Source organism: Anolis carolinensis, chromosome 3, assembly GCF_035594765.1.
Source record: "Anolis carolinensis isolate JA03-04 chromosome 3, rAnoCar3.1.pri, whole genome shotgun sequence".
In the NCBI taxonomy this organism is placed as follows: domain Eukaryota; kingdom Metazoa; phylum Chordata; class Lepidosauria; order Squamata; family Dactyloidae; genus Anolis; species Anolis carolinensis.
The window spans coordinates 87,209,176-87,232,371 of NC_085843.1; the positions used below are offsets into that span (position 1 = coordinate 87,209,176).

The 23,196-nt window shown below is 39.4% G+C and overlaps 1 protein-coding gene across 8 annotated transcripts in view; it reads left to right on the top strand.

Moving 5' to 3' along the window:
- The first annotated feature begins 322 nt into the window (after window positions 1-322).
- The window catches only part of cfap47 (cilia and flagella associated protein 47), a 411,656-nt gene continuing 388,782 nt past the window's right edge, over window positions 323-23,196 (top strand). For all 8 annotated transcript variants that reach the window (XM_003218926.3, XM_062977173.1, XM_062977171.1 and 5 more), the window contains exons 1-7: window positions 323-689; window positions 7,229-7,380; window positions 11,613-11,728; window positions 12,570-12,708; window positions 16,181-16,409; window positions 17,229-17,389; window positions 20,974-21,101. In XM_003218926.3, coding sequence (XP_003218974.3) covers window positions 477-689; window positions 7,229-7,380; window positions 11,613-11,728; window positions 12,570-12,708; window positions 16,181-16,409; window positions 17,229-17,389; window positions 20,974-21,101 — 1,138 coding nt within the window. In that variant the 5' untranslated portion in view covers window positions 323-476. The remainder of the gene's footprint in view (window positions 690-7,228; window positions 7,381-11,612; window positions 11,729-12,569; window positions 12,709-16,180; window positions 16,410-17,228; window positions 17,390-20,973; window positions 21,102-23,196) is intronic.

The window sequence follows — 23,196 nt, forward strand, 5'->3', positions numbered from 1 at the left end:
GCGCCACAGCCCGGCCCAACAACAACAAGGCAGCCTTATAACCCAAATATCAAAGCAGAGAATCCCACAATATCTGCTTTGCAGGGGGCTATCTGAGACCACACTGCCATATATTCCAGTTCAAAGCAGATAATATGGGATTTTCTTCAGCTGTGTGGAAGGGGCCATAGCTTTGGAATAATGGGAGCTGTAGTTTGGTGAAGAACCAACACTCTTTGGCGGAGGAAGACTTTGTAAAACTAGGATTCCACAACACTGAGCCGGGGCAGTTAAAGTGGGGTCAGAAGGCAGGAGCTCTACCGTGTGGCTGCAGCTCCCCGGGGGAGGCTTGGCTGGGCTCCCACGCGCCGGAAGCCTCGCCTCCAATCCGTTGCCAGGCGCTCGCTCCCGGGAGCGACGTTTGCGTCTCCTTGGCGACAGGAGGGACGCTCGGCGGCGGCGGCAGCGGCGGCTTGGAGAACCGGGCAAAGGCCGGCATGGCTTCCCGGGGCAGCGGGAGAGGATCCCCGGAGGCTTCCCCCGCCGCGCTCTCTCCCTCCTCGTGGGACGTGGCCGGGGCGCGCATCACGCCGGCAGAACTGCGCTTCGTGGACGCGGCGCCCGGAGGCTGCTTCCGAGCGCAGCTGAGCGTCCAGAACCTGCAGGCGCAGAGCTCCCTCCTCCAACTCTCGCCTCCGGAGAGGCCGCAGGTGGGGCGGGAGGCGCCCGCGGACGGGGTCACGGCCCGGAGTGGGAGACCGCGGCCTGGGCCTGCTTCGCCACCTCTTAGCGACTTCAGTGGATATTGAAATCCGTCGAGGCACAAGGCCCATGATGTACAGGATAGGCCACAAGTCACAAAGGGGTTCCAATGCTTAATAACTCGTTTACTTTTAAGTCACAGCATCATAGCATCATACAAAGTATGCATAAGGGAGTAGACTTATATTAGGCTTACAATTGTGGGAGTTGAAGTCCAAAACACTGGAGTTTGCCCATGCCTGATCTAATGTTAAATGTTTTCACCCCCCCGCCCCCCAAACTTAAAACACCAGGCACCTTTGTGACTTTTGGCCCACCCTGTACAACGGCAGAGTAAAATGCCATTCCTTATACGAAATGGTAAAACCAAGGTTTGTTTTTTGAAAGGGCTATGAGTGGGTTTCCAAGCTGTGGGTAGTGGCATTTGTAGATGCAGAATCTGTGGATAACGTCCAAATAAGGCCAAAGCCAGAAAAAAAAAATCGGGGGGGGGGGGGGGGGGAAGGGAGGTTGAAACTTTTAAAAACAAATAATGAAGAGTAGTTCCATAACACAAAATAATGTAGAAATCAAGCTCCATCGCTACACTTCAGTGGACACTCAAGACAGATAAACTTCCCTGGACACTCATGGGGATTTGGTTTAAAATTCATGAGTAAACCAGTTTTTTTTTAAACCTGAACAATTTCGGGGGGGGGGGGGGGGTTGAACCCCTAACCCCCCCCCCCCCTTTGGCTACAGTCCTGCATCCAAATACCGAATACCAAGGATGCTGTCCTGCCCCTAAACCAGTGCTTGTCATCAATAATGGACTGGAGGAGGGCCAATAAGTTGAAATTAAATCCAGACAAAGCAAGAGGTGCTTCTGGGCGGTTTGAGGGGTGGATCAGGGTGTGGGGTTTTACAGCCTGTGTTGGATGGGGTCGCACTCCCCCTGAAGACACAGGTTCGCAGTCTGGGGGTGATCCTGGACTCTTCACTGACCCTGGAACCCCAGGTGTCGGCGGTGGCCAGGAGCACCCTTTGCGCAAACTTGTGTGCCAGCTGCGCCCATACCTTGAAATGCTTGATCTGGCCATGGAAGTCCATGCCTTAGATATATCCCATTTGGACTACTGCAACACTCTCTATGTGAGGCTGCCTTTGAAGATAGTTCAAAAGCTACAAGTGGTTCAAAGGTTACTAACTGGAGTGCCATAGAGGGAGAGGACGACTCCCATACTGCAGCAGCTCCAATGGCTGCCCATCTGCTTCTGGGCTAAATACAAAGTGCTGGTCATTATCTATAAAGCCCTTAATCGTCCAGACCCAGACTATTTGAAAAACCGCATCTCCATATACAAACCAGCCCAAGCATTGCGGTTGACAGGGGAGGCCCTGCTTTTGGTTCTGTCCCCGTCTCAAGCACAGTTGGTGGGGACGGGAGAGGGAGCCATCTCTGTGGTCATCCCCCTCCTCTGGAACTTCCTCCCTAAAGAAATAAAAATGGCCCCCACCCTTCTATCCTTTAAAAAGCTTTTAAAAACTCATTTATGCACCTTAGCATATGGAGAGGATGAAGACTAGTACGCCTTTATATATATCCTCACCTAGATATTGGATACCTACTTCAGCCTATGGAAATTATGTGTGATGGGTTATATTATGTTTATTTAAGTTCATTTATATGTTTTTTTAGTTATAAATTTATTTTGAGATTGTTTTATCCACTGTTTTGATTTGATTTATCATTGTTTGTTTTCGGCATTGAATGATTGCCATTTTGTTACTTTTGTTGGAAAGTCCCCTCGGGGAGATAGGGTGGGGTACAAATAAATTATTATTATTATTATTATCTATATATATAAAAGAGTGATGGCATCACGGCAATTCACAAAACAACAAAAGTACAGGCCCCCCAACCTCAAAATTTGACAACACAACCCATCATCCACGCCTCAAGGTTGATACAACAAAAAGAAAAGAAAAATAAAGTCCTAATTAGAGGGAGAGCAATAATTTTTTTATCCAATTGCTGCCAGTTTAAAGGGCTAATCTCTGCCCACTTGGTTGCCTAGCAACCAAGGGACAGCCAGGTTTCAGTTTGCGGACAGGCAGATTTAGGCCTCATTTAGGCTTCTTCCACAGATTATCAGATTTGCACTGGATTATATGGCAGTGTAGACTCAAGGCCCTTCAACACAGCTATATAACCCATTTATAATCTTATATTATCTGCTTTGCACTGGATTATCTTGACTCCACACTGCCATATAATCCACTTCAGTGTGCATTTTATACAGCTGTGAAGAAGGGGCCTCAGATAATCCAGTTCTGAGCAGATAATATAAGATTATCAATATACAGTAGAGTCTCACTTATCCAACGTAAACAGGCCGGCAGGATAAGTGAATATGTTGGATAATAAGAAGGGATTCAGGAAAAGCCAATTAAACATCAAATTAGGTAATCGTTATACAAATTAAGCACCAAAACATCATATTATACAACAAATTTGACAGAAAAAGTAGTTCCATGCACAGTAATGCTATGTAGTATTTACAGTAGAGTCTCACTTATCCAACACTCGATTATCCAACGTTCTGGATTATCCAACGCATTTTTGTAGTCAATGCTTTCAATATATCGTGATATTTTGGTGCTAAATTCATAAATACAGTAATTACTATATAACATTACTATGTAATGAACTACTTTTTCTGTCAAATTTGTTGTCTAACATGATGTTTTGGTGCTTAATTTGTAAAATCATAACTTAATTTGATGTTTAATAGGGTTATCCTTAATTCCTCATTATCCAACATATTCGCTTATCCAACGTTCTGCCGGCCCGTTTATGTTGGATAAGTGAGACTCTACTGTACTGTATTTCCAAATTTACCACTAAAATATCACAATGAATTTAAAACACTGACTACAAAAACATTGATTATGAAAAGGCAGGCTGCGTTGGATATTCCAGAACATTGTATAAGCGAATGTTGGATAAGTGAGATTGTACTTTAATATGAAATAATTACTGGGATAGAATAATGCAGAACAATATAATCTCTAAAACCAGGACAGGAAATAAACAGGGGAATTCCAGACAGGAAACAATCAGGGCCAGCTAACACCTCCCAACCAAGTATTCCCATCATCAAAGTCTGGCAAATCCTCTGTTTTCTCAGGGCCACAGACAGTAGAAGCACATAAAATATCGCAAACAACACCACTCTGAAAACAAGGGAATTCCAGACAGGAAACAATCAGGGCCAGCTAACACCTCCCAACAAAATATTCCCATCATCAAAGTCTGGAAAATCCTCTGTTTTCTCAGGGCCACAGACAGTAGAAGCACATAAAATATCGCAAACACCACTCTGAAAACAAGGGAATTCCAGACAGGAAACAATCAGGGCCAGCTAACACCTCCCAACAAAAAATTCACTCAGGGAGGAAACAGCCAGGCTTTAAAGCTGCAAGGTCATTACATCCTAATATTTTTCCTAATTGCAGCATTCATACTTGCCTCCAACAGACAAAAAAAAACAATCAGAAATATTGTATATTCGCAACCTTTAGAAAATAATATCCCCTGATGGCGCAGCGTGTTAAAGCGCTGAGCTGCTGAACTTCTGGACCGAAAGGCCACCGGTTTGAATTGGGGTAGCGGAGAGAGCCCCCACTGTTAGCTCCAGCTTCTGCCAACCCAGAAGTTTGAAAACATGCAAATGTGAGTGCATCAATAGGTACTGCTCCGGCGGGAAGGTAACGCTGCTCCATGTAGTCATCCCACATGACCTTGGAGGAGTCTACGGACAACGCCGGCTCTTCGGCTTAGAAATGGAGATGAGCAGAAACCTCCAGAGTAAGACACGACTGGACTTAATGTCTGGGGAAAGCCTTTACCCTTGACCTTAACTACCACCAATTCCTCAAGACTTTATTTCCCATACCACCATACTTCGCCACAGCAACGCGTGGCCGGGCACAGCTAGTTATTATTATATTATAAGGAGGACCGACTTTGAGTAAGGCTTTCTCAGGCTCTTTCCATAACTATATAACTCAGAATATCAAGGCAGATAATCCACAATATCTGCTTTGAACTGGATTATCTGAGTCCACAGTGCCATATAATCCAGTTTGATGTGGGTTTTATGCAGCTGTGTGGAACGGGCCTCAGTATTCTAACAAACCAAGTCCCCACCTCCTCTTTTTTTGCTCACAGGGCAAATTGTTCTGAGGTGTTGTTGTGTTGCAAACCTTACAGAGTTTGCAACACTTTGTTTTGTTCTAAGATATAAAATAAAATCAAGCCACAATCGAGATTGTCTTTAGCAATGGGCATCTGCTTTGCACACACGTTTGTGGTTGGAATTCTCTCTTTCTGAGAAGCTCAGAGCATCACTTCACAGCAACAGCATGTCTTCCCCAGTTTATTTGGGAGTTTATTTGATTCTTTCAGATTTAAATCAAGAAGATGTGTGTTCCTTCATGTCCCAGGGCATATTAGACCACTTTTGTACAAATCTTCAGTGCGTGTGTTTCAGCTGTCATGTTGCCTGATGACTTAAGACAAATGCATTTCATAGAATTTTCTTAGGCAAGGAATACTCAGAGGTGGTTTTGCCAGTCCTGTCCTCTGACATTTAGCCTACAGTACCTGGGATTCATTAGCAGTCTCTCATCTAAATACTAACCTGATCAAGCAGGATCTGGTGCCCTTAGGGTCTTTAGGTCTGTTGTTGTTGTTGTTGTTGTTGTTGTTGTTATTGTTTGTTTGTTTGTTTGTTGTTGTGTGCCTTCAAGTTGATTCCCACCTATGATGACCCCAAGGTGACACTAACACAGGGGTTTCTTAACAAAATTTGTTCAGAAGAGGTTTGTTATATCTAGTTGCAATGTGGAATGAAATGGACACTGATGGGGTAAGATGATAGCACCACAACAATAACTCAGTTAAATTAAGTGAGAATCCGAAAGTGATCACTGCATGCAAAGAAACACAGTCATAGATCCCAGAATGGGGCAGGAATGGTTTGTGGTTTTGTTAAGACTAGGCAGGGTGAACACAGTCAGATGTATTCAAGCCCTATAGGAATTATCCTTCAAGTGTATTAATGGGAATTCCAGTCAGCCCTCTGTGTCCAGGAATTCAATTATCCATAGCTTGGAAATAGTAAACAAAATACTACAAGCAAACTTCCATTTTGTCATTTTTATAACAAATTCCATTTTACTATGCCATTACATATAATTGATCATGATATGACTTGATCATTGACTGGAACCAAATTGAAGCACATACCAATGACCTTCTGTATTTTGTTATTGCTTTCATGCTTAATGTGTTGTTGAAGGCTTTCATGGCCGGGATCACAGGGTTGTTGTATGTTTTCCAGGCTGTATGGTCATGTTCTAGAAGTTTTCTCTCCTGACGTTTCGCCCACATCTATGGCAGGCGTCCTCAGAGGTTGTGAGGTAACCTCTGAGGATGCCTGCCATAGATGTGGGCGAAACGTCAGGAGAGAATACTTCTAAAACATGGCCATACAGCCCGGAAAAAATATAGCAACCTTGCTTTCACGTTTCTTTGTTACCAGTTTTAAATAGATTATGGTGATGATAATTATGACAATGATCCATTGAATGTCACTTTTTTGTTTTCACTGTTTTGTAAAAATGAATCTACAAGTAGTCAAAATTAATAATGATTTTCTGTCAGTACTGAGCCGCCCCACATTAATTACTGTGCTAGGCTCCCTCCCAGTAATGCTTTTACTCATTAATGTAAAGTTCTGGTATAGTTTCTTTAGAATGAGTATCAATAAGGTTTCAAAAGGTGAACAGACCTATCCACAAGTATATGGATGGGGGTATATGGGTGTGACCTCTGAAAATTGTGCTCCATTCTTCAAATTTCTAGTATCCCACAGGGTGAGACAGGGTGAAATAATTCATACCTGCATTTATGGTGTTTGCTTTTCCTTGGTAATTTTGCCTGCCCCTTTCCTTTGGATGTCTAAACTGTGTTTTTGAATGTGCAAGGTTGCTACAATACTAAAAATGTAGCAACTGAAGGAAAATTTCATAGGGAGGTAGAATTCATTATTGGGGAGGTAATGCCCCTGTTCTGCCTTTCATCTTCCCTGCCATTACAAACTGGAACCCATCAACATTTTGGTGTTTATGGTGCTGCAATCCCAGTGCAATTCCTTCTCCCTCCATACTCCTTTTCTTCTTCAGTTGTTGCCGAGATTAGCAGATAATCTCACAGTCATGAAAAAATTGAAATTTGAAACAATTATTTTCTTCTAAGTTATCATTTTTGTTTACCACTGCTGCAGGATTTCAGAGTGGCAATGCCGTTCAAAGTTCATTGCTTGTTATTATTGATCAGATGCGCCGTGAATGTTATCATGGTGTCATGGTGAAATGAAACTGTTTTTGCTTGTTGAACTGAGAAATGAATGATGTGATTTGTTCGTTGTTTGTTTTGTAGTTCAAATTGATTGTGGAAAATCAAAAAAAACCTATTGCTTCTGGTCTTCACATAACAGCCACTGTGGAATATCGTCCTGACAGTGAGGAAGACCTTCAGGACAGACTACTACTTCAGATAGGAAAGAAGATAGTTGAGATTCCTATAATAGGGTATGGCATTCCAAGATATAATTTGATTAGTTTGCTTTTGGTTATCTCTACTGATAATAATGCATTTCGTAAAAAAAAGTATAGATTGAATATTCCTTATGCAAAATGCTTGGGACCAGAAGTGTCTTGAATTTTAACTGTCTTCTCAGTTTTTTTTGCATATGCATGCATATTGAGGTATCTTGGAGATGAGACCTAATTATAAACATAACATGCATTTATGGTTCATATAAATCTTATATACTTAGCCTGAAAGTAATTGTATACAATATTTGTGCATGCAATAATGTTTGTGTGCATTGAATTATATGAAAGAAAAGGTGCCACTATCTCAACCACCCATGTGGATAATTTGATTTTGGAATATTTTGGACTTCCAGGTAACCTGTCTTGGCTTGCAACATGGCCAAGAATGAAGTTCATCACAATATTAAGATTTGACCAGAGGGACTAAATTGCAAGCTATATTGTTTGTTAGGACTTAAAAACAGTTGTCCCTTTGCATTTGTGAATTTTGACTTTGTGGATTTGATTAAAAATATTATTTCTATGATTCTCTAGGTCCTCCCATGTGACACTATAGTCAACTTGCTCTAGTCATGCTCGAGGACCCAGAGATTTTTTTTAAACCCCTCTTCTCAAGGATTCTCTAAGGGTCTTCTAAACAGGCCCAAAATGCGTGACCTGTTGGGTAAATACTGCTTTGTCCTGAATTAATTAGATACCTGGTAAAATCTGGGCCTTACCAGGTGTGGGCCCAATCCACACAGCCCTCTCAGTTTTTTGGGCTCTATGTTCCTCTTGTGGATGTGGCTACAATGGATAAAACTGAGATTTGACAAAAAATATAAACCTATCCACAATGTGGAGTAAAATCTGTTAATCCTATTTCTAAAATTAACCAAACATCTATTTTAAATCATTTCATGTATTTACATGGTACCCTGTTTCCCCGAAAATAAGACAGTGTCTTATATTAATTTTTGCTCCCAAAGATGCGCTAGGTCTTATTTTCAGGGGATGTCTTATTTTTCCATAAAGACGAATTCACATTTATGGTTGAATTTTTAAAAATGAAAATGTATTATCTACTGTACAGTAGTTGTCATCACAAAATAGCATAACCAAACTGTGAATCCTTTCAAGAATTTCTATATTATATTGTATTGCTCTACTGTTTTAAAATTACTGTTTTAAATTTCTGTTTGTATGTAAATTTATGTTGTCGTTGGGCTTGTCTCTGTGTAAGCTGCCCTGAGTCCCTTCTGGGAGATGGAGGTGGGATACAAGAATAAAATTATTACAGTAGAGTCTCACTTATCCAACACTCGCTTATCCAACATTCTGGATTATCCAACACATTTTTGTAGTCAATGTTTTCAATATATCATGATATTTTGGTGCTAAATTCGTAAATACAGTAATTACTACATAGCATTACTGCGTATTGAACTACAGTAGAGTCTCACTAATCCAAGCTAAACGGGCCAGCAGAAGCTTGGATAAGCGAATATGTTAGATAATAAGGAGAGATTAAGGAAAAGCCTATTAAACATCAAATTAGGTTATGATTTTACAAATTAAGCACCAAAACATCATCTTAGACAACAAATTTGACAGAAAAAGTAGTTCAAAACGCAGTAATGTTATGTAGTAATTACTGTATTTACGAATTTAGCACAAAATATCAGGATATATTGAAAACATTGACTACAAAAATGGCTTGGATAATCCAGAAGCTTGGATAAGCGAGGCTTGGATAAGTGAGACTCTACTGTACTTTTTCTGTCAATTTTGTTGAATAACATGATATTTTGGTGCTTAATTTGTAAAATCATAACCTAATTTGATGTTTAAGAGGCTTTTCCTTAATCTCTCCTTATTATCCAACATATTCGCTTATCCAACATTCTGCCGGCCTGTTTATGTTGGATAAGCGAGATTCTACTGTATATTATTATTATTATTATTATTATTATTATTATTATTATTATTTCTTGTTACTACCTTTATTTACATGTACAACAATCTATGGCATGTACATTTACCGATCCTGCATGCTTCCAAACAAAAACTTTACTAGGTCTTACTTTCGAGGGAGGCCTTATATTTAGCAATTCAGCAAAACCTCTACTAGGTCTTATTTTCTGGGGATGTCTTATTTTCAGGGAAACAGGGTAGTAGGTATTTGTGGTTTGAGCACTCCAGTTTGAGGAACTACTGGTATATGGGGGGCATGGAAAAGATGTCTTTTCCTTCAGCAACAGAAAATTAGGAAAACAAATCAAAACAGGTCACTGGACATCAGATGTCCTTTGTCCAGATAGAGCAGGAGTTAGAAAATTCTGGCCTTCAGAGGCAACATTTGACCCCAAACCCCACCATTGCAACTTCCAGGTGTCTCCCAGGAGTCTGCTGAACTCCCCTCCATCTTTCTATAAATTTCAATCTGATTTTTGAATGATACTTTGCCCCCAAATCACTCCAAATATCATAAGGCCTCCCAGAAATGCACCATTTAGTTTGGTTATTCATCCTAAAGTCGTGCCGTACCAAATTTTAGGTGAAATTCAGACAAAAATATTGAGCAGAACTGACTTCTGGTGTGCCAAGATGTCCCTGTGTGACTTGTGGCAGGCCATGGGTGTGAGCCTTAATAGGCCCATGCCTATTTGCCCACCTTGAAGTATAGAGAAAATGGAAAAACTATTTTAAAATTGGCAGAAAGTGTTATTGAAAAAATTGTACTTCCAGGTAATGTTTGTTCTTAGATCATTGCTCTGGTGGTTAGTAAGCATGTTTAAGGGTTAAAATGCAAAATAGGAAGTCACATGAGCCAATCCTATAGTTGGTCTTTCTTCCTGATAAATATGTAGACTAGTGGAATGGAAACGGTGTTCCTCGAGAGTTGTTGAAATGTATCTCCAGCATTCCCTGTCATTGACTAATGTTAGATAAAGCTGCCAAATATTGAAGTTCAACAAAATACAGTCATACAATTTCCATAAGATTTTTTGGCCTACATCTGACTGAGATTTAAGTATGGTCTAATTCTCACTGTATTGTACTGGTGGAGCTGGGATATTCAATGTTATAAAGTAATGTTATATTGAAAGTTGTATATGGCATAAAATAGTTGGAAATCCTACTTTTCTTACATTACACAGAATTATGCTAAGTATGCGTTGACTGTTGTGTTGACTTTGAGTGCAAGTAGTTGAGCTGTAATTTAAGAACTTAATTTTTTATGCAAAAAGAAATTTTAAGTTAATTAAAATATAGTTTCAGTCCAATGCAATTTAATCCAATATGATTAAATTTTCTTTAAGTTAGCATCATGACAAAAATGCAGTGATATCTTAATAAACCTCTTCCATTTGCAGATGTTGCTGCTAAATTAGTTTACAGAATTAAATTGTATGTTTGTTGAAGATGGGAGGAATGCATTTTGTCTATCTAAAACAGGGGTCCTCAAACTTTTAAAGTGGAGGGCCGGTTGATGGTCCCTCAGACTGTTGAGAGGCCGAATTATCATTTGAAAAAAAATACCAAAAAATTCCTATGCACACTGCGCATTTCTTATTTGTAGTGCAAAAAAAAAACAAAACCAACAACATTTATTTATTTATTTACTACATTCATAACCCACCCTCTCTCACCCCAAAGGGGACTCAAAGTGACTTACAAGTTGTATGTACATACAATATATTATATTATTAGCGCAGCAAAATATTAGCATTATATATTACTATATTGTACTAAACGACTATACTGTAATATTAGTAATGTTACATTTAATATATAATTAATATTATTATATTGTATTATTATTAGTATTATATTACATTTTAATATTATTATCAATATTTTATGTATACACAATATATTATACTAGCTGTGCCCAGCCACTCGTTGCTGCAGCTTATGGAAATCATTTGTTGGCCAGGTGGAATAGCAGTGATTAGCCTTGCAGCCTCAAAGCCTGGCTGTTTTTTTCTTATGCGAATCCTAGTTTGGTGATCTGGAATCCAATGGAATAGGCTTGCTGCTTGGAAGGCTGGGTACCTGTGAGCCTAAGTCTAAAACTGAGGGCGAGGGCCAGGTAAATGACCTTGGAGGGCCGCATCCGGCCCCCGGGCCTTAGTTTGGGGACCCCTGATCTAAAACATTTATAAATGAACAACCCCCAAAACAAATAACATAAAACTAATTAAAACTGTGGTTTATTGTAGATTAATTCCACGCTGTTGTCTACAAATCGAACCAGAGATCAATTTTGGCACAGTGATTGCCAACAGTAAAGTAATTAATACAGAGATTAAAATTACTAACTCTGGATCATCTCCAGGTAAAGACTCTCTATCTAGTTTAATTTTTGTAATGTATTGGGTTGGTTTGGAGATGAAAGCTTATTTTTTGGGCTGAAGAGCAATCGTGCTCCATTTTTCATCAAGAATGCTCCTTGGTCGGCTTTGACTCAACTGGCTGAACAAGATTTTTTTTTAATAAAATGTTTTAATACAAAAATCTTAATGTACTAAGCTAGCACATTAATGAGCTTTGTGGATGTACATGTAGCCCTTTTACTGCCTCTACACTGTTTTGTTCACATATGGGAAGAACCTGCAAGCCACAGTTAACCAACTGCAGATTGGGAACTAAGGTTCATAGCATCTAAACCAACTTGGATTTGTAAGCTGCATTATATGTTCAGTGTATTCTTATATAATGCAGCTCAGTGCAATTAAACTTCATTCTGCGAATCTACACTGATAATATAATGCAGTTTGATCTGCATTAAGTGGTCAGTGTAGATCACTGGTTCCCACCCAGTGGTCCGTGCACCACATGTGGTCTGTAAGAAACAGAAAAGTGGTCTATGGGTGTCTTTCCCAGAAAACTTGAGTTGGTATAACTGCAGGTATAATCCCCCTCAAAACACATACCCTTCTCCTACTGGCCCTCCCCTTCTCCTTCATCTCAGAGCCCAGTCAAAGGGAGGTGAGAGCACCTACGTGCTCATTTCCATTGCTTCCTCATGACGTTATGGAGCAGAGGCCCTTGGAAGAAGTGCAGTTTATTTTTGTTCATCTCTTGTGGTCCCTTTGTGTTTCTTATAGAGGGATTACATAACAGTGTTGAATCGAGGAGTCTTGATTATACTGTGCATAAAATATTTTCTTTTCAAGGTACATTTGCCATAAAATATACAGGAAGTGTTCCCATTATTATAGAACCAACCAGTGGAGTGGTGGAACCACGGTCAGTACAACTGGTTAAATTGGAAATTTGTACTGATGTGCCTCGAATAATTAATCAACCAGCCATGTAAGTCTATTGTTTCTACAATGAAGTTTTCTTCTTCTTCTTCTTCTTCTTCTTCCTCCTCCTCCCCCTCCCCTCCCCTCCCCTCCCCTCCCCTCCCCTCCCCTCTTCTCCCCCTCCCCTCTTCTCCCCCTCCCCCTCCCCCTCCCCCTCCTCCTCCTCCTCCTCCTTCTTCTTTGTCAGACTCAAGGCAGCGGAGCACCAAGAACCATACACGGAGGCCAATCTCTATCTAATATCTTTATTAAGTAAATATATAAAAGCAATAAAAACAAGTGAAGAATATAGTTCAGAGGCAGACCTTTCAAATAAGGCCAAATATAGTCCAAAAATGTATTGTCCAATAAATGATATTAGAGTTCAAAGTTTTAATCCAAAACCGAAACACACACTATTGCCAAGCAATAGTGTGGGGAAATGCCAGAGTCTTAGGAGTCCAAGGTAGCTTGACAACAAGGCTGGATACAAACTTGATTCTTAACAAGGTCCGTGACTAGGAACAAGGCAAACAGTGATTCTTGGAACGAGATCCGTGGTTAAAAACAAGGCAAGGCGAATCTTGAATACTTGATCCGGGAAGCAAGGAACTGGGGTTGCGAAGTCCTCACACGATCTTACTCCTGAAGCTGCTCTGTTGACTCCGCAAAGATTCTCCCGTCTCAGGCACCTATATTGGGGTCTCGCTTTCCCGCCCGCAACCTCTTTCCCTAGAGAACGGGAAGCGAAACCCAACTTTGTCCAGATGCAAGACTCCTTAGAATTTCCCAAGGGAAGCAGGTCTAATCAGCCTGTTGTTTGGCAGCAATTCGTAAACTCCTGCGATTTTGTTCCCTCACTCCTCTGTCTGCAGCATAGGACTCTCTCCTAGGGAACGGAGGAGAGGAATGCCCAAGGTCTGTTTTACTGAGTTCTTGGGTACAAACATCAACATCCGGCAGGTGAAAAGATTCCGGCTCTTGTTGAACCGGCGAAAACCCCATGTTTTCGTCTTCATCTGCCACGATGGCACTAGGAACAGGACTACAAGGCCCATGAGGCATCACATTCTTCTTCTTCTTCTTCTTCTTCTTCTTCTTCTTCTTCTTCTTCTTCTTCTTCTTCTTCTTCTTCTTCTTGCTTTGACTATTCTAGATAGTGGTATTGTATAGAGCAAGACTTCTTAATTTTTTTCACTCACAACCCCTTTTAGCTTGAGAAATGTGTATATGCTCCTGGGTATATAAATTAAGCATAAAAATCAAATATTTATTTGTAACAGTTCAGCATTTGCAAAGCTTCCTAAAAAGGCTGATTTTCCTTTTCATGAATACAGCTGAAGCATCTTCTGCAGAGTCCACTGGAAATGTCTAAAACAACCAATAAGGGGCTTTCAGAAAACATTTACTGTTGTCAATTTTTGGGACTCCAGTATTGAGTTTATACTGTTCTCTGTTATTATTATTGATTAGAAGAATACTAACTGGCATCAATCTGATAATATAGAAACTATGGCCCCTTCCACACAACAGTATAACATCCACCTTGAACTGGATTATATGGCACTGTGTACTCAGATAATCCAGTTCAAAGCAGGTATTGTGGATTATCTGCCTTGATATTCTGTGTTATATGGCTGTGTGGAAGGGCTCTGTGTAGGAAGGGTAGCCTGTGCTGGAAAAAACTTTAAATACTCTATATACTTGCGTATAAGTCCAAATATTTCTACCAAAAAATTGCTCCCAAAAATGGGATCTGAGAACAGAACAGTACCTCTGTGTGGCCAATTGCCACTTCTGTTCTTTTTAAATGCCTGGGCAAGAGATTGACAGTGGTAGCTTTTTGGCACTAACCTTTCTTGGTAGGAATTGATGAGGGGTCACTGCTCTCTAGCGCTGCCCTTCTCTTGTCTCTGCAACTTCTCTGAGGAGGCAAGTAGACTCACTAGGAATGGCGCAACTGGGGAAGGCAGGCAAAAGAAACCAGCAGCCTTTTGAACAAGGAGGAATCTGACTGAATGGTGAGTGAAGAAACAACAGCGGTGCAGAGGAATATTTTGCTTAAAGGGCTGCTGTTTTCTCACCTTTTGCCTACCTTCCTCGAGTTCAACTTTGTGAAACACCCACTTAGTTTCCCACAGCCACTTTTCTCCTCCTCTCCCAGTTCTCTCAGACCCTCTTCCACATAGCTGTATAAAATCCACATCGGATTTCAAAACAGATATTGTGGATTATCTGTCTTGATATTGTGGGTTATATGGCGGGGTGGAAGGGCCCTCAGGAAGCAAGCAGACCAGCTAGAAATGAGGAAGGCTAGCAAAAGACAAGAAACTAACTTCTGGAGCTGTGGTGGGGGCAGCAGCAGTGTATGTGTGTGTGTGTGTGTGTGTGTGGGGGGGGTGATTGAAGAAACACCATTGGTACTAAGGAATAGTTGGCTGACCTTTGGACCCTGTTTTCGAACATCTTGGATTTATGACCTTTGGACTTCTCTCTGACTTCTCTATTTAGATGTCGTTCTGATTTATAGCTTCTTGACCTTGGATTGTTAATTACTGTAGATATTCTGTCTCAGCTTCTGAACTCTTGTAAGACATCTCTACAGGTCATGGCAAAATCTGTCCTTGATTTATATATGAGGTTAAGCTATGCACAATATCAATATGGCTCAATTGTTTGTAGCTATCTTTGAAGATGTTATATAACATAGGAGTGGCAATCTTTGAACTTCCAGGTGTTTTGCCTCACAGAAACACTATTCAGTGGTAGAAAATTAGGGAAAGTGTAGGTCTAAAATCTGGCAGCTATAAGATTTTCTGCTCTCCAATATGTAATGGCAAAACCTCAACTCTCAGGGAAGCCTTTCGTAGATTTTGGCGTGTCTCTTGATGTTATAAACAAGCTGTATAGAAACATATGTATTAATAACTCTTCTTTCTGCCCAGAATAATTGTGTGACATCTGCTCTAATGGAAAGCACTGAATCTAAATACAGTAGAGTCTCGCTTATCCAAGCTTCTGGATTATCCAAGCCATCTTTGTAGTCAATGTTTTCAATATATCATGATATTTTGGTGCTAAATTTGTAAATACAGTAATTACAACATAACATTACTGTGTATTGAACTACTTTTTCTGTCAAATGTGTTGTATAACATGATGTTTTGGTGCTTAATTTGTAAAATCATAACCTAATTTGATGTTTAATAGGCTTTTCCTTAATCCCTTCTTATTATCCAAGATATTCGCTTATCCAAGCTTCTGCCGGCCCATTTAGCTTGGATAAGTGAGACTCTACTGTATGACCAATATATTTAAGACCTAGTCATATCTCACCACTGCATATCTTCTCACTAATACTTTCCCCTTTTTCATTTGTGTAGAATGCTAGAAGAAGCAAGTTTTAAAAGTTTCACCTAGACATTGCATATCATTTAGATGCTGATTTCTATAGGATTATTACTGTACTCTAACTTCTTATTTCTCATTCTTTTACAAAGTGTGGAATTACAGGGGTGTCCCAGTGTTGAGGTAATGATCAAAGCTAACATAGTGGAGCAAATTATTGAGCTTTTCGGTGTGCCTCATTCAAATGCAAGGTATTGTGTGGATTTTGGATGTGTCTATTTTGGAACCTCTAAGGCTGAAGAAGTAGTTCTTCACAATAAAAGTCCAGAGCCCATGCATTGGGTGGCAGTCCTGCAGGATGATGCCATTGGCACAGAGTTGGTAAGGAAACCTCTTTTTTACTTTAGTTTTGCTTTTTAAAATGTATTTGATGTTAAGCAGGGTTCCTTTCTTATGCATAGCATAATTGAACAGTAGTCCAAGAGCAGAGCGTTATTTGTGTTTCCCTCATTAGGTTTATATTCTAATGTACTTGTCTACGTGCTAGCTTCCAGCTCAGTTTTCTATCACATTCCATTATGAACCAGAAATAGTTTCTGATGTGCAGATTTAATTGGACATGAGTTTAGTACAGATCTAAAGAGAATATTTAATTTTCTGATGCACAAGTGCATCTCTGCTCATCCCAAGTAAGCGTGTGGCATCTGCTCTTGATAGGACGAGAAAGAAACTTTGCAGTTAGGCAAAATGTTGTGGTGGAATCCAAGCCTGGTCATTGCCTTGATGTTTTGTGTCTTGGCATCTACCAACTGTCCATTGGGAATCTATAGTTCATCTCTGTATACAGGATGCACATTACAACCCCAGCCCCTGGGTTTTTATAATGTAAAAGATCTCCCTTTAGATATGTGTTCCTTGTCACAACATGGACCACTGCTAGCATATGGTAGCTGATGGAAAATTCTTATTTTTAAACACTGGTACTTCAGTTATGTATATAAGTAATAAACACAAGATTAGGTGAAGTCTAGTTGTAGGGGCATATTTTCTCAATTTTTAAAAATAGCTCCTAGCTATTATTTCAGTATTGGACTCCATCATATACATCCGTTGCTGTTTTTGTGTGAAATTTAATTCTAGTTTTATTTTCTTCTTTTCGTGAGATATCAAAACTGTTTTGAATTTTACAATTTCTTATAGGGTACAGATATTCAGAAGAGTACCAATGCTGTTTTAAAAGACTTGCATCGTACTGGTGGAAAACCTGGTGTGGATATTTCCACTCTGATTACCTGTAATCCTAATGAAGGAATGCTACAACCTTATCAAAAAATTGTTGTCACTCTTTGTTTTAGTCCAAGGTAGGTGATGTAACTGCAATGATCAATGTAAAAGAATATGATATAATTTATTTAAAAATGAACCTAAATGTTTATGCTTCTTATTTCTTTGTGGCAAAAGCTGTCCATAACCATAGGTAAAATTTCCCCTTGACATTAAGTCTAGTCATGTCCAACTCTCGGGGGGGGGGGGGGTGTTGGTGCTCATCTCAATTTCTAAGCCAAAGAGCAGGCGTTGTCCGTAGTCACCTCCAAAGTCATGTGGCTGGCATGACTGCATGGAGCGATGTTATCTTCCCACCTATTGATCTACTCACATTTGCATATTTTCAAACTGCTAGGTTGGCAGAAGCTGGGGCTAACAGCTGGAGCTCACCCCACTCCCCAGATTCAAACCACCAATCTTTTGGTCAGCAAGTTCAGCAACTCAGCAGTTTAACCTGCTGCACCACCGAAGGCTCCTTCATAACTATAAGGAAGCTGTAAAATGGCTGATCAGAAAATAACCTTTGTAGTGAACTCTTTCTAGCCAGTTACTCTCTAAGTCAAGCCTATACAACTTGGGAGTAGTAAGGGTCCAAAATTAGATAGGCTAAGGAGGCTGCAAATATGTTTTTAGCACTTCACTTTCCAGGTAAGGTATAGTTGATGATATAATTAGGATTGTTGATGTTGTGTGCCTTTAAGTTGTTTTAGATTCAGGGAAACCCTAAGGTGACCCTATCACAGATTTTACTTGACAAGGGGAAAGCTTCAAGTGAGCAGGTGGGAGGCAGTGGTGGCGGGCGGTGCCTGTTGTGCCACACCAACAGTTTGTATAAGCGGATGGGTCATATGTTGTGGAGGCCTTCTCTAGGTTATAGGAAAATTTGGTATTCAGAAACTAATGACATGGGTATACATCTTTCAAAACATCCTCTAGCCACACCAGGAGAAAGCGAAAGGAGCCTGTTTCCTTAAGTTACCTGCCTGAAACAAGAACCTGCTCACAGATAGCACTGACTGCTGCAGTTAAAAATAGAGAGGGTTGTGGAGGCTCAAACACTGAATTAAACATTGGTGCACCTAGACAATATTAGATTCTGGAGCTAATGGTCTTACAGATTCTGCCCTTTTGGGGCAACCAAGTGCATGACTTTTGTTTTGAAATGTACAGTTAGTATTTTTCTGGTTTCCACTTCCTTATTGACATTCTGTATTAGCAACTTGCTTCTACATTCCTGATATCTCGGGAGATATTATTTAAATTGTCTAAACCCTATTTTGGTTGTTTTCAAACCTGCTTTTGTGTAGGTCAGTGTCCAGAACTGGACAGAACTCTATATGGTTTAAAATGTTTTCAAAGTAAGACATTTTAAATCTAATAATAATAATAATAATAATAATAATACATTTTATTTGTTACCCACCTCTCCTAATGGCTCAAGGTAGGGTACAACAAAAAAATATATCAACATAAAATACATACAATAAAATACATCAAAACACACCCTTATTTAAAAGTATAGAGCTCTGTCCAGTTCTGGACACTCATACACACAAAAGCAGGCTTGCAAACAGCTGTCATAAAGTAGGAAGTATCCATTCTGGAAGACCCTGAAATGTTTTTGTTATTGCAGCTGCTAATACGAGGCCCACTTTATAATAATACAATAATAACTTTATTTTTGTACCCCGCCTCCATCTCCCTGGAGGGACTCGGGGCGGTTTACATGGGGATGAGCACAATCAACATAGTTAAAATATAACACACTAAAATATATAAACAATAGAATAAAACAGAATAAAGCAACAACATTATAACAGAATATAAGAGCAACCATCAACCCAATAACCAATGAATCTGAATTAATAATGACTTTCTGTAGTTAATCTTGCTCAGTAGATAGTCATTTGGAAGTCCTCTGTGTTGTAGAGGACTCTGGAGTTTTGACTCAAGGTTGCCTGTCAGCACCATTGGGCTTAAGTATAGTTGCTCAGAGGCAGAAGAACTGAGGAGGGAACTCAGAGCAGTCAAGAAGACAATTTTAGTAGTTTCAGTGCCAGATCAGAGATTTCTCCCACTGTAGCCCAAATCCCATACAGTTAGGTGTTTCTGCAGGGAAGTTTGGTAAACTTTGAATGGAAGCAGCTAAGCCAAAGCCTGGAGAAGTTTAACAGCCGCTCTCCCTCCCTAGAACAGAGGCGAGATCAACTAAGAGATAGGTCAGTCACTTATAGGACAACCCAACAGGGGAAATGTTGGACTTTGGCCAAATTGGCCATCTCATCCTTTTGGAAACAGGTGTAAGCCCTAGAGAAGAATCCAGTTAGGGTACCCTAAAAAAAAAAAACTAGGGTGGCTACACTGAGGCAACAACTGACCCTTACTACTTTTGATCCTAGTACCACACCAGTACCGAGCTTCTGCAGGTTTACTTTTCAAACACAACCCATGGGCCAGACCTAGTCCTATCAGGCTCTTCAGTTGCTGGTGTTTCCTCATCTACCTACAGTGACAAGTTCCAACACTTCACTGAATCTTGGCCTTGGAACTGAAACTACTTTAATGTCAGAGGTACCTTAATCAAGGCACCTAAGCAAGAGGTTGAGACCCAGAGCAATGTGTCACCAGCAGGGATATTATTATATGACAATTTGACAAATTTGTGAGATAGATAATATAACAATGTAACACCAGAGTCCATATCTGCAGTTTTACTTATCTGCTTATGGAGAAGAATGGTCTAATTACATTTGCTTACAGGTGGTTCTCTGGTAAGGTCGTGATTGTAAACCTGGTTCATGTTACCAAAGTATGGCCGGACATGTATTCCTTGCTGATACGCTGGTCTTTCTGTACTAAATAAAAACCCAGTCTTGTCTAGTATCATATCATGAAGCCCACAGGTCAAATCTTGAAGCTTTACCATCCCACCGTGTCTAGTCCTACAGAAATCTTCTACTCTGGTGGCTAAGCAGCTGGCTGTGTGATATGGAATGGTCTTTTTTTTTTTTTTTGAAGATGTGTCTCTTGTTCCATGACTCAAATGTGAAGTAGTCCAAAAGGTGCTAGCCCTACAACCGATTTTTAGTTTGCGATTCCAAAAAGATAACAGAGTTGACAACCATGTGGTGCTGCAGTTATGGCATACTGGGAGACAGCTATATGGGGCACCTCCCCTGGGAATTTCTGGGCACAACAAACTTTCACAGTGAATGAAAAAAATGACCTAAACAGCCTCAAGGTTCCTTAAATAAAGGAAGTGTTGACTCATAAGGAACAGTCATGGACGTGGAAACCTTAATGATGATATGTATGGACGAAGGTTTTCATGGCTGGGATCACAGGGTTGTTGTATGTTTTCCAGGCTGAATGGCCATGTTCCAGAAGTATTCTCTCCGGAAGTTTTGCCCACATCTATGGCAGGCATCCTCAGAGGTTGTGGGTGAAATGTCAGGAGAGAATACTTCTGGAACATGGCCATAGAGCCCGGAATACATACAGCAACCCTTAATGATGATATTTTATAACATTTTAATATTATACTTGTTAGGTATTGTTAATATGGTATATATGTCTGCATATTTTCACCCATGGGAAAATAAAATTGTGAATTTTACAGGCAGCTGAAAAGGGACATTGAGAGAGTTCCACCAAGACAAGATTATGCCATCTTTCTAAAGTTTGAAGTGGTGGGAAGTAAAGATGACTTCTTAAAAGCATTGTCTGGTGATGATATACCCACTAAAGGTACAATACTGTGAAAGAAAAATAAATATGAAGAAATTAGAACTGCCTTTGAATTTTTAAGGAAGAATAATATGATGTGAATAGGATTTATAGATAAAAACCTTTAATACTCATCAAATCAATGATAAGAAAATGCAGATTCTTTTTTTTTTTAAAAAAAACCCTTTTATAGAAAGCTACATAAGATAAAAATGGAATAACATATAGCAAAAAAACCTACAAAACTGCAAATAAAGCTTAATCCAAAATACCTAAATACAGTATATGCCAGAGATTAAAACTAGCAAAATAGAAAAATATGACTTCCAACTACCTTTTCTGCAGTTATATTCTGACCTTTAAGATTCATCTCTATCTTATCTGTAAGCCAATTAGGGGTTTCCAGTTCTGATTATTTTCCTTTAATCAAAATGGACAATTTTTCCATTTCCGCTCAGTCTTTAAATTTTAGTCACCACTTTTCTTAAGTAGGTATTAAATTGTTACATTTCTGAGCATATAATATTCTGATTATATTCTGAAAATAAACGTAGGCTTCTGAAGTTTTTGAATATTTCAACAAAAGGCATAGAGATGTACTTAATTTTTATTACTCATGCTATGAAATTGCATTTCAGTCAGAAATGTTTCTATGAATGAAGAATGAACCTGAACATTTATGTCATACCAAAGAAACAATTAAGCACTGTCCAGTAGAAGATATTTTAATTCCTCTAATTTTCGATGAAGTACTTTGTGAACTCTATACAAATGCTTACATCTAGTAAAAGAGTAAAAACCTGGCTCTGGGGTCAAGCTTTCAGATAACAGCACAGTGAAATAATATATGTGTAATATGTGCAATGACCATGGAACAGCTCTAGACTATGAATTTTGGATGGCATGATTTTAATTGAATGTATATTCTTTTTTAAATAATGATCTTTATTGAGTATTTCACAAAGCATACATAGATATACAAACATTGTAAGTAAAAAACAAACAAAAACAAAACAAAAAGAAAAAACAGAGAAACAATAACAATATCGGGGGATCTCCCCCTTCACCCCAGATTTCCTACTAATTCTACTTCTTACTTATGAAGTTCTCTACCTACAATCACCTCTTGTGAGGTGATAATTATACTCTGGGTTTTAATATAATATAATGTATCACTGGATAGAATGGGAGAGATTGGAAAAAAAAGAGAGAAAGAGAAAAAAAAAGAGGGCGGGGAGCAAGGGAGTAAAAAAAAAAACAAGAGAAAAGGACAAAAAAAAAAAGACAAGGAAGGGAAAGCAGGGAATTGGGGAGGGGATTTAAAAAGACCTCCGGTCCATTCCGCAGGAAGCTAATATTTCCTTAGTTCCTTCCTATTATATGATTATATGATTAGTATGTTTTTAATTGTCAATCTGTATTAATTTTTAATTTGCAAATATTTTAAGTTTATGTTTTATATGTATTTTTAAGGGATTGAATAATTGCCAAAATGTAAGCCGCTTCGGGGTAGAGAAAGGTGGGGTATAAATAGGGTAAATAAATAAATCTAGTTGAATCCTCTAGTTCTGTAAAGCATATGCTAAAACATGCTTGAGGAGAGAACCATTAGACTTTGTGGTGTCCAACCTGTAAATTCCAGGCTGAAAAAAATACATGCAAAGGTCTGGATCTTCCAGGAAGATCCAGACTGTTGCAGGTATGGGGACTGTGGGGTCTGCCTCCTGGGATCTCCATCTGCAACCCCAAGAGGCATCCCCACAGCAACCCAGGGAGGTGAGATGGCAGTGCCAGACATCTCCCTCCCCTTTCATCTGTTTCTAGTGTTTGATCGCTGCCCTATAATATTCAAACTTCTTACTCCTAGGACTTCTCAGCTTCTGAGCCTAATTGTGATATTTGTTTAACCAGCTTTTAGCGACTGAGTTTATGCTTTTGTCCCAATTGCTATGCATTCTTGTATACAAAAGCATTATTGAATGAAAAATATCCTAATTAAGAATTGTATGTGCATTCATGAATTATAATACTGGTTATCTGCATAAAGCCTTCTAAAAGAAACAGGCTTGTATTAATATACTCTCTGTATAAGTAATCATTTATGAAAGGTTGAACC